Source organism: Podarcis tiliguerta (genome assembly GCF_965153285.1).
Source record: "Podarcis tiliguerta genome assembly, chromosome: 8".
NCBI lineage: Eukaryota > Metazoa > Chordata > Lepidosauria > Squamata > Lacertidae > Podarcis > Podarcis tiliguerta.
The window spans coordinates 15,020,557-15,033,608 of NC_139541.1; the positions used below are offsets into that span (position 1 = coordinate 15,020,557).

General features: G+C 46.4%; 2 protein-coding genes across 2 annotated transcripts in view; one reads left to right on the forward strand and one right to left on the reverse strand.

The window, feature by feature from the left end:
* PEX14 (peroxisomal biogenesis factor 14) overlaps positions 1–1,391 on the reverse strand; it is a 118,480-nt gene extending 117,089 nt beyond the window's left edge. Inside the window, exon 1 of the mRNA XM_083454148.1 lies at positions 1,286–1,391. Within this exon, the coding sequence (XP_083310274.1) occupies positions 1,286–1,357 (72 nt within the window). The 5' untranslated portion in view covers positions 1,358–1,391. The remainder of the gene's footprint in view (positions 1–1,285) is intronic.
* A 1,227-nt stretch (positions 1,392–2,618) lies between these two features.
* Positions 2,619–11,757, forward strand: DFFA (DNA fragmentation factor subunit alpha). The gene is made up of 6 exons (XM_083454246.1): positions 2,619–2,788; positions 7,151–7,312; positions 9,200–9,345; positions 9,439–9,628; positions 9,744–9,907; positions 10,719–11,757. The coding sequence occupies exons 1-6, from the start codon at positions 2,677–2,679 to the stop codon at positions 10,920–10,922; spliced, it is 978 nt and encodes a 325-aa protein (XP_083310372.1). The 5' UTR covers positions 2,619–2,676; the 3' UTR covers positions 10,923–11,757.
* The last annotated feature ends 1,295 nt before the right edge of the window (positions 11,758–13,052 follow it).

Genomic DNA, 13,052 nt, shown 5'->3' on the forward strand with positions numbered 1-13,052 from the left:
CCCCTATGGAGGACAGATTAGCCCATTAGGGATTACTCCCCCACCCTTAAAAATAGATTGGAAGAGGCAATGCTTAAGCAGATGAAGAAGGGGGCAACTGGCACACACACACACACCGCAATTCCTCTTCCAGCCCCTACTATTATGGAGAAAGGAAACCCAATTTCCCCTTCTTCTCAAAAGCACAAGTTTCTACCAATTATCCCTCATTGTTTGAAATTGAAGTTAGGGTGTGTGCCAGAAGCTCAAGCAGGGAAGCAGAAGGAGAAAGCATCTAACCTCCTACATTCCCTCTCATAATAGTGCAAAGGGCTCCCACCTCCCCCATTATTGGGGGTGGGGGTATAAATAGACACTCCTTTTAGTCAGCGTTCGAAACTCCCATTGTTCTAGGCACATTTTGCGACAGGGAATTTCATTAGCAGGAGCAGTTTCTGAGCTCTGGGCGCAGTACTGCACCTAAGATTTCAGATTAAAACTGCGGAGTGGGAGGAAAGGAGGAGCTTTTTCTGCCTCCCCACTTCCAGCTACTCTCTGAAGACTGGAGAACAGACTCTCTTAAGAATATTAGGGGGGTGGGCAGGGGAAGAACTAGACCATGTGAAAAATGAACATAAGATTTTAGCTGCAGTTCATTCATTTCCAGCTTTGCATTCTTGTTATATAAAAAAGCATGCCTATACATTCCATTGTTGTGCCCATAACCTAGGTTTAAGGTGCCATTTAGCTCCTAGCTTTCATATCTCAGTTTCGAACCCTGCTTTTAGTCCTAGTTCCCCTAGCCTTTTCTTTTCTTTTTTTAATGGGGGGGGGCTATAAAAAGCGGGAACGAAGCCCTTCACATTATAGGGTTTTATAAGGCAACTGCCCCCTATCTCCCCACTAATTAAAGGGCAAAGGGCACCCCCCTAATTATAGGGCAAAAGGGCACTCACCTCCTGTAATCCCTGAGATTGGGGGGGGGGGGTGGAGCAGAAAATCCCACTGAAGGGATTTTCCCCCTTCACGGGAGGAGTGGGAATGAAAGAAGGTGAGGTGGCAAATGGACTCCCTCCCCTCCCCCCCCCCTCGCCCAGTTATGGGGCAAAGGCCACGCACCACCTGCTCCTTCCTCACTGAGGGCACAGGGACCCCTCTATTTGGGGGGTGCCTCCTTCCTTTTGAAAGAGGGAGGGCAGCAGGGGCAGGTCCTGCGACTGCCCTCCCCCTTCCCCATCCTCCCCACACAAGTGTCCTTGTGGGGAGGGGGTCCCGGGGCGCCTCCCTCCTCCGACCCCCCGCTTACCTGCCCAGGTTGCTCTCCTTGCTCGGAGGAGGCCATGTTTCCAGACCCGGCTAATCGATCCTCGGATGCCATGGATTCTGAAGAGGGAAGGCGGCCGATGGAGGCGGAAGCAGCCGAGCTCCGAGTTGCCGATCGGCGAGGGAGAAGTCGCGCGCCTTTTGCCTTCCTCTCCTTGCGGAATTTGCAGGGGGTTTAATTTAAGCCACACGGCGGCAAGGAGGGGATAAGGGCTCGTTTGGTGGTTAGCGCGATCCTGAGCATGTCTGCTTAGAAATGCACAAGCTGCCTTATGCTGAATCAGGCCTCTGGCCCATCTGCACCTTGGTGTTGCCTGCACTGGCTGGCAGGGGCTCTTCAGGGTTTCAGGCAGGAGGCATCACCTGCTGCTCCTGGGGATTGAACCTGGGGAGCTTCTGCAGGCAAAGCAGGTGCTCCACCGGCCCTTCCCTTAAGACAGTGGTTCTCAAACCTTTTCCCCCTCTTCCAGGCACACTTTCAGAATAAAAATTAGTTCGCGCCACACAGGGTTTTTAATTGATAAGAAATACAATGGAAAACAAAGAGAAACAACTCCCAGCAGTGCTTGATTTATAACATGGAGCGCAACTAGTTTAGAATATGGCAATGGGATATCCAGAAAGTATAAAACAGTGCAGCTGCATAAGAACATTAATCACTGCACTGACTGGCAGCAGCTCTCCCAAGGATTCAGGCAGAGGGTCTCTCCTCCCAGACAGCCCTACCTTGGAGATGATGAAGGTTCAACCTGGAACCTTCCACATATAAAGTAGACGCTGTAATGCTGAAAGAAGGGTCGTGTGTGACCTCCCCGATATTATTAAGAGCTCAAATAGTCATGGGTGTGCGATAAAAGGGTGTACGGAAGGGAGCCCACAAAAGAAAACTGTACACAAACACAGCTATGCCTTGGTAGTTCATACTCCCTATAGTTCTTCAAAGCCACGAGATTTTATTTCCAGTTAAATAATTCAACTTTAGGGTTACAAAGTATCCCCGTTCCCTCTTGAAGCAAGTACAGTATTGGCCAATTTGATAGTATGAAGCGAATGAATATGTAAACTTATCCTTGAACTGGAGACTTCGGAGAGATGCTGGCTGAGGGAGAAATAAATTAATGGGATTTCTTGCTTTGTCACCTCAAAATCGGGATTAGTTTAATTAGATGGATGAGAACTACATTTCCCATCGTGCAAAGAGGCGGGTTTGCTGTCCAGAGGCTAGTGCGCGGAATGAATTTGGGAAGAGAACTACATTTCCCAGGCTGCATCAGCAAAGCGAGCTCTGCTCCGATTGGTTGCCTGCAAAGAGCGGTCTGAGACTTTCTCTATCTAACAGCCTTCTTTATAGCAGAGCCGAACACAAGCAAAGCGATGGCGGCTGGTTCCAGGCTTCCCCAGTTGAAGCAATGCCTTATCAGGCAGAATGGCCAACAGGAGCAGCACGGGGTGGCGGCCTCCTGCCTCCGGGAGCTGCGAAGCAAAGGTAAGCGGGTTTTTCCCTCTCCCCTCCTCTTTTTACAGAGGCAGAGATTCCACAGGTGAAGCTTCCCCATATCAGTTTCCCTGGGTATTGAAGGCTGCACCGGTTGAATTTCGGTCTGGGCTGCATCTTTAAAAGAGGATCTTACCTAGGGCGGTGGGGAGGTGGAAGCCCGGGAGAACAGCAGTAACTTTAACAACAAAAAGTCAAAATAGTTTTGTGGTACCAGAAAGACTAATGAATTTATTGTGGAATAAGTTTTCCTGGATCAGTGTCTGCTTCATCAGATGCATAAACTATTATCCAAAGTTGACAAGAATGTCTTCTCTCTCTCTCTCTCTGTCACACACACACACACACACACACACACACACACCACAGTTGTATTTCCCTGCATGATTACAGTTCATAAATCTAATGGACTATGCTCCACAACATCATAAATCATACTTAATCATAAATTTGCTGACCTGTCAGTTTTGCCACCCCTCCGGTTTTATTTTTTCCCAACCAGGTTTCAATAAAACATTTTTTTTAGATTATGTAATAATGGTAAAACAGTATACCAGATATGAATTAGAATCCTAAATCCTGATATTCCTTTTCTTTTCCTTCTGACTTGCAATTAAAATGAGATAGCAGTTTTAAATAAATAACTCCAAACTGGTTTGGGTAAGTGATGAACTGAAGAGGAGCTGGGGTCTCAGTATAGAATCATGGTGCCCTCAGATAGCCCAGCTGATAGCTTCCAAAGTTCCCTGGCCCTCAAATTTTAGAGGGTTAGTTTTGCCTTTTCTTGGTGGTTGTTTGGGGGCGGGGGTACCTGTTTCTTGTGGGGGTGTTGTTTCCTTCTTTTTCTGTTTCATCTTTTTTTGGTAGAGGGTTTTGCCTGTAGGAGGGAGGGTATGAGCATTAATAATTTTTCTTCTGTGAAATGGGTATTTTTTTGTGATGCCCACAAATGTACCCCCAGGGCCAAAGAGAGGGGTTGGGAGGCTCTGGTCTCCCAAGGCAGTCTCATTTGGAATACTGTGGGCCGTTCCGGCCACCCCTTCTGAAAAAATTAATACAGTGGTACCTCGGGTTAAGTACTTAATTCGTTCCGGAGGTCCGTACTTAACCTGAAACTGTTCTTAACCTGAAGCCCCACTTTAGCTAATGGGGCCTCCTGCTGCTGCCGCGCCGCCGGAACACGATTTCTGTTCTCATCCTGAAGCAAAGTTCTTAACCTGAAGCACTATTTCTGGGTTAGCAGAGTCTGTAACCTAAAGTGTATGTAACCTGAAGCGTACGTAACCCGAGGTACCACTGTAGTGTCAAGGAAATAGTGTAAAAGGTGCAGAAAAGCAGGGCCAGCCCAATCATGAGACCAAGTGAGACAACTGCCTCGGGCGGCAGGATCAGAGGGGAATACATTGCCTGCTGCTGCTGTCATAGTGTCAGTGACAGCAGCATGCAGTGCATTGTGCATTCACCTCTGGATCCTGCTACTTGAGGAGGGCAGATCTGCTGCCTCTTTGGCACACGCCACCCAGCTCAAAATGTTGCCTCTACAGTAGCCTCTTGGAGGTGCTGCTGGTCTCCTCCTCCTCCCTTTGTTCCCTATTTAGAACTTTATTTCTCCCTTGTTCACCATGTAGATCTTCACTCACCCCTTCTTCCTTGGCTGGAGAGGCATCATTTTGTGGTTTGCCTCAGATGTCAACAAGTCTTGGGCTGGCTATGGGGGGAAAGTCAACCAAAATGAGGCTGGAGCACTTTCCCTATGAAGAGGGTCTAAAGATTTTGGAGCGTGATTGATTCTCAAAAATGCAATATTATTGCACTTATTATTGAGCGGAAGTGCGTGGAACAGGTCTCGGTGTTTCGATTTATGGGAATGGAGTTAAGAGATGACCTAACCTGGGGAGAAAACAGCAGAGACCTGATGAAGAGAGCACAGCAGAGGTTATATTTTCTGAGAATCCTCCGGCAAAACAATCTCTCAAAGGACCTGTTGACGGCATTTTACCATTGTACTGTGGAGAGTGTACAGTGGTGCCTCGCAAGACGAAAAGAATCCGTTCCGCGAGTCTTTTCGTCTTGCGGTTTTTTCGTCTTGCGAAGCAAGCCCATTAGCGGATTAGCGCTATTAGCAGTTTAAGGGCTATTAACGGCTATTAAAGGCTTAAGGGATTAGCGGATTAGCTGCTAAAAGGCTATTAGCAGCTTAGCGCTTTAGAAAAAGGGGTTGGGGAGAGGAAAAAAACCTCAAAAATTTTCGTCATTTTCGTCTTGCGAAGCAAGCCCATAGGGAAATTTGTCTTGCGGAGCGCATCTGAAAACGGAAAACCCTTTCGTATTGCGGGTTTTCCGTCTTGCAAGGCATTCGTCTTGCGGGGCACCACTGTATTAACTTACGGTCTGTGTGTGTGGTTTGGGAGCTGCACGGCCAGGGAAAAAACAATGCTGTGCAGGGTTGTAAAGACTGCAGAGAGAATAATTGGGTGCACTCTTCCCACATTAGGTCAAATCTATGCTATCAAGTGCCATAAGAAAGCGGCAGAGATAGCGCAGGATGGTACGCACCCCGGAAATGATCTCTTTCAGCTTCTGCCTTCTGGAAGAAGGTATAGGGTTATAAAGACCAGGACTAGGCGCCCGAGAAACAGTTTCTATGCAAATGTAATTCTGGTTCTAAACACAGCATAAGGGGTCTCTGTAGTATAGTGTATTTTAAAATGGGGTTTCAGAGTTTTTAGGGTTTTTGAATGTTTAATGTAGTTTTTCAATTTCATTGTTCTGCATGGGACAATGACAATAAAGATATCGTATATCATATAATATCTATAAAGAAACAAGAATTAAACTCTAGGGATTGGGCCCAGCCAGACAACGCAAGCAACCCATCTGGTCACGTGGGACATGCCAATGAAGGAGGATGGAAACTGGATAGATGGACTAATTATTCCTTGCAGTGTCAGAGAGGAGCACAAGTTTTGTGACCTGGTGCTGTGCAGAGACAGCTGTGCCTAATCCCACTGAAATGTGAAGCACGCCTAACTGCATAGAATCAAGGCACTGGAATCTTGTTGCAAGGGGTTCCACAGTGCAGCATTTGGACTGTGCAGCGAAGCCACTTGAAGAAACAAAATTGATTGGAGCGGGCAGAATGTAATAAAGCCTGGGTGTTTGGAAAGAGGAGCTTACGAGAAGAAAAGGCAGTGGACCTTCAAAAGGAAGTAAAAAAAGGAAGGTGACCTAGTTGAGTGTCTTATGATTAAGGGGTGTGGACAAAACTCTTGTTAAAGTTCAATTGCATTAAAGAATTCTAATCTTCATTGGTGGGGAGGGAAGCTCTTGCTGGACCTGTGTTACCTGTGGCTCCCAGGCATTTAGAATTGCCCTGCAGCCTTCTAATACAGAATTGTGCACTGCAAATTACACACAGCTGACCTGCAAGCTTTTGTGGTGAAAGCTCTCATTCCTGCATAGCCCCGGGCAAGGAAGGCCACAGTAGTTACTTGACCTCACCCCCTATGTTTTCCCCCCATCTGCATTAGTCACTTGTGCCATGTCATCTCAATTAGTGGCTCCCAATCAGTGGATCGCTTAACGATTTCTCTGCCTGTTATAGCAATTGCAGTGGCACTGTGCTAGATGCCATATGATTTTTAATTGTATTTTTATTACTGCTTTTACTTCTGATACTGTTTAGTGTATTACAATAAAAGCAGCAATAAAAATACAATTTAAAACCAATTTGATGTGGCCATTTCCTGTCTTCAAATGCAGATCCACAGGCTCACAAACCACCTGAATGAAACTCATAGACTACCGCTGGTCCACCGTTTTGGAACCCCTGGTCTAAATGGAAAATAACAGACTCTCAGTTTACAAAGGTTTCCCTTCCTTCACCTGGATTCACTGGTTGTTCGCCCTTGGAGTGTAGCTATTTACAAAGAACCTTTTAGCGTTGTACAATTTGGCAAGAAGATACCTGCAATACTTTTCATAATAAATTTGATGCGAGATAAAAATTGTATTTTCCTATTCCTGGTTTTATTGTTAGTGCCAGAGGGAAGAGAAATGGGCAAACACGTTATTTGTATAAATAAAGTTAAATACACTTTTCACAGAAACTGTTGTATGCCGTTGGGGCCAAGACTTTCTGCTCTGTCATGGTGACTCTTTAGGAACATAGGTGTGTCTGCACTGACCTGCAGCAGCTCCCTAGGGTTGCCAGGTGACATCCCAAGCCTTACCTGGAGACGCCAGGGATTGAACCAGGGACCTTCTGCATGCAATAATAATAATAATAATAATAATAATAATAATAATAATATTTATACCACCAAGCTATATGGACTCTTCCCCTTTCCACAGCCTGTGACCTCCTAGCAATTGACAAGGCCTCAGAGCCCATCACACTGGTACTGGCTGAGGATGGCACCATTGTGGATGACGAGGACTATTTTTTGTGTCTGCCGCCGAACACCAAGTTTGTGGCACTGGCAAAGGGCGAGAAGTGGTCCACCAGCAGCATAGGTAAGTGGAAGAGTTGAACCTCTGTAGGATATGGATGCTGTGTGTAGGGGCAAATGAGGCCCTGGGCAAGAAGCACCTTTGTTGCTGCCACCACCCCCTTTAGGTTCTTCAACTTTTTAGAACAGGTAACGACCAATTTGCATGCGCCCAATTGACACACGACCGCAATTGTGCACATCGTTGCACCCCAGAAGTGGCTGGAAAAGGTGTTGTGGGTGGAGGCGGAGCGGGTTTATGCATGGGGGTCTGGAGCACAACCCCCCCACAAAGCAGTCGTTGCCTTACCTTATTGTTGCACTTGCAGACCATCACATGCTTTTGGTGCACATTTGACACCTGCCATATAAGGCATTAATTTGCCTAGAGCAGGGATAGCCAACATGGTACCTTCCCGATGTTGCTGGACCACAGCTCCCATCATCCCTGACCCGTGGCCAAGCTGGCTGAGGCTGATGGGACTTGTAATCCAGCAATATCTAGAGGGGCACCAGTTTCCCACTCCTGTTCCATGCTCTTAGCACTAGAGCTCTTGATGCTGTACTGTTTTTAACATTTGATTGGGAGCCGCCCAGAGTGGCTGGGGAGACTCAGCCAAATGGGCGGGGTATAAATAATAAATTATTATTATTATTATTGAACATCCAATGAAGCTGAGCGCTGGAAGATTCAGGACAGATAAAAGAAAGTACCATAGTTTTTGCTCTATAGGACACACTGGACGATAAGACGCACCTAGTTTGCGGGGGGAGGAAAGAAGAAAAAAATTCTGAACCCCAGAAACCAAAACAGCAAGAGTGATCTGGCTTCTGGGATAGCTTCTTGCTGTTCTGGCTTCAGGGACAGCCTTTGAAGCCTCTGCAGAGCAGCGGGGTGAAGGCACCCCACTGCCCTGCGGAGGCTTTGTGCAGCCATCCCCAAGCCAGAACAGCGAGACGGAGCGCTGCACAGTGCTCCGTCTCCCTGTTCTGCCTTTGGGCTTAGCCGCGCAGCCTGCATTTGCTCCATAAGACGCACACACATTTTCTCTTACTTTTTAGAAGGGAAAAGGTGCGTTCTATAGAGCGAAAAATACGGTACTTCTCCATGCAGCACAGTTAACCTATGGGACTCATTGACACAGGAGGCAGTGATGCCACTAGGATGGCATTAAAAAAGGATTGAACAAATTCACAGAGGGCAAAGTTGCTACTAGGCACGATGTTTATGCTGTGCCCTCCGCAGTTGGAGGCAGAAATATTTCTGTATAACAGTTGCAGGAAGCCACAGGAGGGGAGAGTGTTCTTGTGCTCAAGTCCTGCTTGTGGGTTTCCCACAGGCATCTGGTTGGCCAGGGATAATGCTGGACTAGGTGGGCCACTGGTTAAACCACAGAGCCTAGGACTTGCCGATTGGAAGGTCAGCAGTTCAAATCCCCACGATGGGGTGAGCTCCTGTTGCTGGGTCCCTGCTCCTGTCAACCCAGCAGTTCGAAAGCACATCAAAGTGCAAGTAGATAAATAGGTACTGCTCCGGCGGGAAGGTAAACGGCGTTTCCGTGCGCTGCTCTGGTTCGCCGGAAGTGGCTTAGTCATGCTGGCCACATGACCCGGAAGCTGTACGCCGGCTCCCTCGGCCAATAAAGCGAGATGAGCACCGCAACCCCAGAGTCGGCCACGACTGGACCTAATGGTCAGGGGTCCCTTTACCTTTAACTTAGGCTTAGCTCAGTGTGGCAGTAAAAAGGACCAGGGAGGAGAACAGTGGCTGCAAGTTCCTCTCCAGGAGTCGCCACATTTGCACGGCATCACTATACAGTGTTATGCGAACAAGCTGATTACTTTGTGAATTTTGGCATAAACCTGCTTAATAAGCTTTACCTTTGCACTTATAACTGTGTCTCTTTTTCAGATGGGGGCACAGCTTGGCTCAAGGAAGACGTCGCCGACGTTGACAGAGTGGACGGTGGTGGTGGTGGAGAGAAGTGGAGGCAACTGGCCAGACAACTGAAGGACGACCTCTCCACCATCATCTTGATGTCAGAGGAAGACCTCCAGGTAAAGGAAGGGCCATGTGCCTTTGGCAACAGGGTGGGGGGACCGAGTATCCCTCACCTTTGCTGTAAGAGGATGGACCTTGTCTTATTCTAGGTGCTCATCGATGTGCCATGCTCTGACCTGGCCCAAGAGCTTTCTGAGAACCAGCCCAAAATCCAGACTCTGCAAGACACCCTTCAGCAGGTGCTGGACAGGCGGGAAGAGGAACGGCAATCCCGGCAGCTTCTGGAACTCTACCTGCAAGCGTTGAAAAACGAGGACCACATTGTACCCAAAGCAGAAGGTAATGAGGCTGTTGGCTGAGGCTCGTTTCTCAACAAACCATGCCAGAGTGAAGAAAGAGGGGCAATATGATGGTCCCTTTACCTTTATGAATTATTTTAATCATCATTACCTAGAGCCAGGATCAGAGGAAACTGCCATGGACGAAACAGACGTGGTTGACGCTGGGAGCAGCAGCAGCAGAGGTGCTGGTAACGGGGTTCCACTCAGCAGCCATGTTCGGACCACACTTAAAGAGAAGTCTGCCCCAGAACTTGGCCTGGCAAGTCAGGACTTAGAGGTGAGTCCACACAGAGTTCTTTCCCTTTGTTGTGCCTGGATTCCAAATTGAATAAATCTCCATGGAAAGAGAAAGGGCAGGATAAAGCATTTGGGAACTAATGCAGTCAATATTTATTCTAAAGGAGGGTGGGTTCGGGTGAACAACACACAGCCAGAATTGGGCTAACATCACTCTCTCCCTCTAGTCCATTTGTGTTCCAAGGTTCCAAATTCGACCTTCTCTGAGGCCCTAAGCTATTTGGAGCTGAATCTGCCACTCTTCCCGTTTTTGTTTAAACTGGATTTTCCAGTCAGCACCACATAAAGATGTTTGTCCTTCTCTTCGGCTTAAAATGTTTTTAAGTTTAAAGCTTTTAGGCATTGATCTCCTTGTTGCTTTGAAACAAAAACAACTTGTAGTTCCCAGTGTTGTTTTTGTTTAATGTGTTTATATCGTGTTTTTTTATACCACTCTGTCCTGCAATCTTACCATGAAGGATAGTATACAAAGTCTTAAATAGCACCCTCCCCTTTTAAAAACTACCTCCTCTGTGAATTAAATTAAAAATTAAAAATAGAACAGAAAAAGCTTCCTTGCACCAGTTCAAACCATCTATCAATCTAGACTGCTGGTGTCTGGCAAGGTCCTCTCTCATTATGTTCTGCGAACCTCTGAGACTAGAAATGTCCAAGGATTAAACCGTATGCATGTAAATCATGTCCCCTGCCAGCAAGCCATGTGGCATCAAGAGAGAGCCAGTCATGAATCTGACATATCTTACACAGCTTGGTCCTGAATGGTAGATTCTTCTTTCCTTTCTCTGTTGCAGCTGGTTTACAAAGCAAACCCAGAAGCTCTTGCTCTGACCCTGAACTGGGACAAGCCGAAGACAGAGGCCTTGCAGCAAGCCTGTGGGGAGGAACTTTCAAGGCGCCTACAGCAGGTTCACGCCCTAAACTCCTTGAGGAGCATGTCCAAGGGCAAGAAAAAGTTGCCATGGGGGGACTGGTTGAGTTCCAAACGCAAGAAATAAGGAGGCATTGGGAGTCCAGGTTTGGACACATCGATGAGTTTTCTGTGCCTCTACAAACTGAACACCATGTGAGCACAGAAATTCTAACCAGGACATTGTTCACTGAACTCTGCATCATTCTGCGTGGAGAAAAAGTCTTTGCATTTCTACAAAGCACTGCAGTATACCAACTGCCAAATTAGGGGGGGAGGTGCGATTATGTCGCACACATGCTATGAGGGCCTGCTGGAATCCTTAAAATATTGTGATATATATTTGTTTAAGTATGCAGCGAGGAAAAAACTTTTTTAAAAAACACCTATCTCCTTTATGCTTACAGGTGGTGCTGTTAAGTTGCCACCATGATTAATTTCTGGCTTTGGCACTGGCCCAATGCCTAGAGTTTATGGGTCCTGTTTTTTTGTGCCTGATCACCTTTTGCCTTACCTTCCTGCTTTTCAGTGTTTCCTTCCTGCTAGAACATCACACTCCATTACAAATATACGCAAAACGTGCATTTTAGTGGCACGTTGCATGCTGTAGTAGAATGCAGCCAAACATCTTGTATTCCACAGCCACGCTTGCAAAGTGGTCCCCAACTGGTAGCTCTCCTTCTCTTGCCTCAGTGCCTGTGCCGTTTCTATGAGACTCCGTCTGTTTATGAGGATGATATTAAGAAAACAATAATCTGACTTTCTGGGGCATTCCAGCTGAGACTATAACCTGCATAAAGTATCATGGGATAGTCACCACTCCTATTAGCAATAAATTCGACTAGTTAGTGGTTTGTTTTTCTAAAAAACAAAAACCCTATTTAACCCTACATTTGCCTAGTATTAAAACTTTTGTATTATTATATATGTTTCTGCCTGCTGTCTGTGCTACTGGTTTTTTAAGCCTAGGTATGTATGTCTTTGCATACAAATCCCAATTGCTTAGTATATGGGTCAGCCCCCTACAAAGAAGCAACAGATAACTTCTGAAACTGCTATACAGTTCTCATGTATGTTTTTCCCCCTCTAACACAGCAGAACAGTTTTCTCAAAAACAGTGCATGACATACATTCCTGAAATGGCCTTGGGGTTTTAATGGTGAAATACAATCATGCAGATGGGAAGCTGACTTGTACAAATCAGACCGTTAGCCCATTCTTGTTTATTTCTGAGTGGCAACAGCTCCCCAGGCTCTCAGCCCTTTAAGAGCCACCTGTCATGTATGCTTCAGCTAAAAATCCTGCATTGGACTTCTTCCAACTCCATAATTGTATAATTCTTTGAACTCCCATCAGCCCTGACCATTGGTCAAGCTGGATTTGGAGTCCAGCAACATATGGAAGAGCCCAGATTTTCCCCAGCCACGATTTAAAAGAACCCCCAAATATGCAGACTTTCTTCAGCTTTGCCGCAACAAGAGAATCTGATCAGTGGGGAGGTGGTAGAGGAAGGGCAGTTAGTACCAGTGTCTGTCCAATTCACATACAGAAGAAAAAATTGTCCAGGTCAAGTTTACAAACTGAGCCAGAGCCACTTCATGAAATGTTGCTAAGGAAAGAGGCACATGTAATCTCATGTCCACGCTCTCCCTGGATAGAATACAGCACAAAGGTTACGTATGCACACAGCAAAGTTTTATTTCAGAATCTAAAGGCTTATTTGTACTAGGAGACAAGCTTAGCACTAGCAAACAGCAGAGGAAAGACAAGTTGGGACAACACTCTTTAGTGTGCCGGTGAGAATCTGTGAGGAACAGCTGAAGCTTTCCCCCAATATGTATGTGTGTGTGTTGCTCATTCCTTCTCTCCCACAAAGACCGGCACGTCAATTCAAGGTTATGCAGCTTGGCAGAAAACACTTCACTATACCAGTGACTAGCCTGGTTGCTATTTGTGTGTGTGTTTAAATTTCCTTAACAAAAACAATTCAGGATCTGGTTTCCATTCTCCAATTTTAAATGAACAAAAAGTTCCGAGAAACCAAGGCTGTGCTCTTAAACACACTTGTGAGAAGTGGAGAGCCACAGGGCTTCTTTTGAAGTAAATGCATTTAACTCTGTCCTAACCATCTGTTGTTGGGGTATGATGTACACGTAAGAGTACAATGCAGTCATCTGCATTTTTAATGGAGTCAAAGAAATATAGGTAGAACTGCATT

Coding starts and splice junctions, on each gene's coding strand:
- DFFA (XM_083454246.1), top strand. CDS start 2,677: ATGGCGGCTGGTTCCAGGCTTCCCCAGTTGAAGCAATGCCTTATCAGG. Junction 2,789..7,150: donor CCGGGAGCTGCGAAGCAAAG/GTAAGCGGGTTT, acceptor CCCTTTCCACAG/CCTGTGACCTCCTAGCAATT. Junction 9,629..9,743: donor CATTGTACCCAAAGCAGAAG/GTAATGAGGCTG, acceptor ATCATTACCTAG/AGCCAGGATCAGAGGAAACT.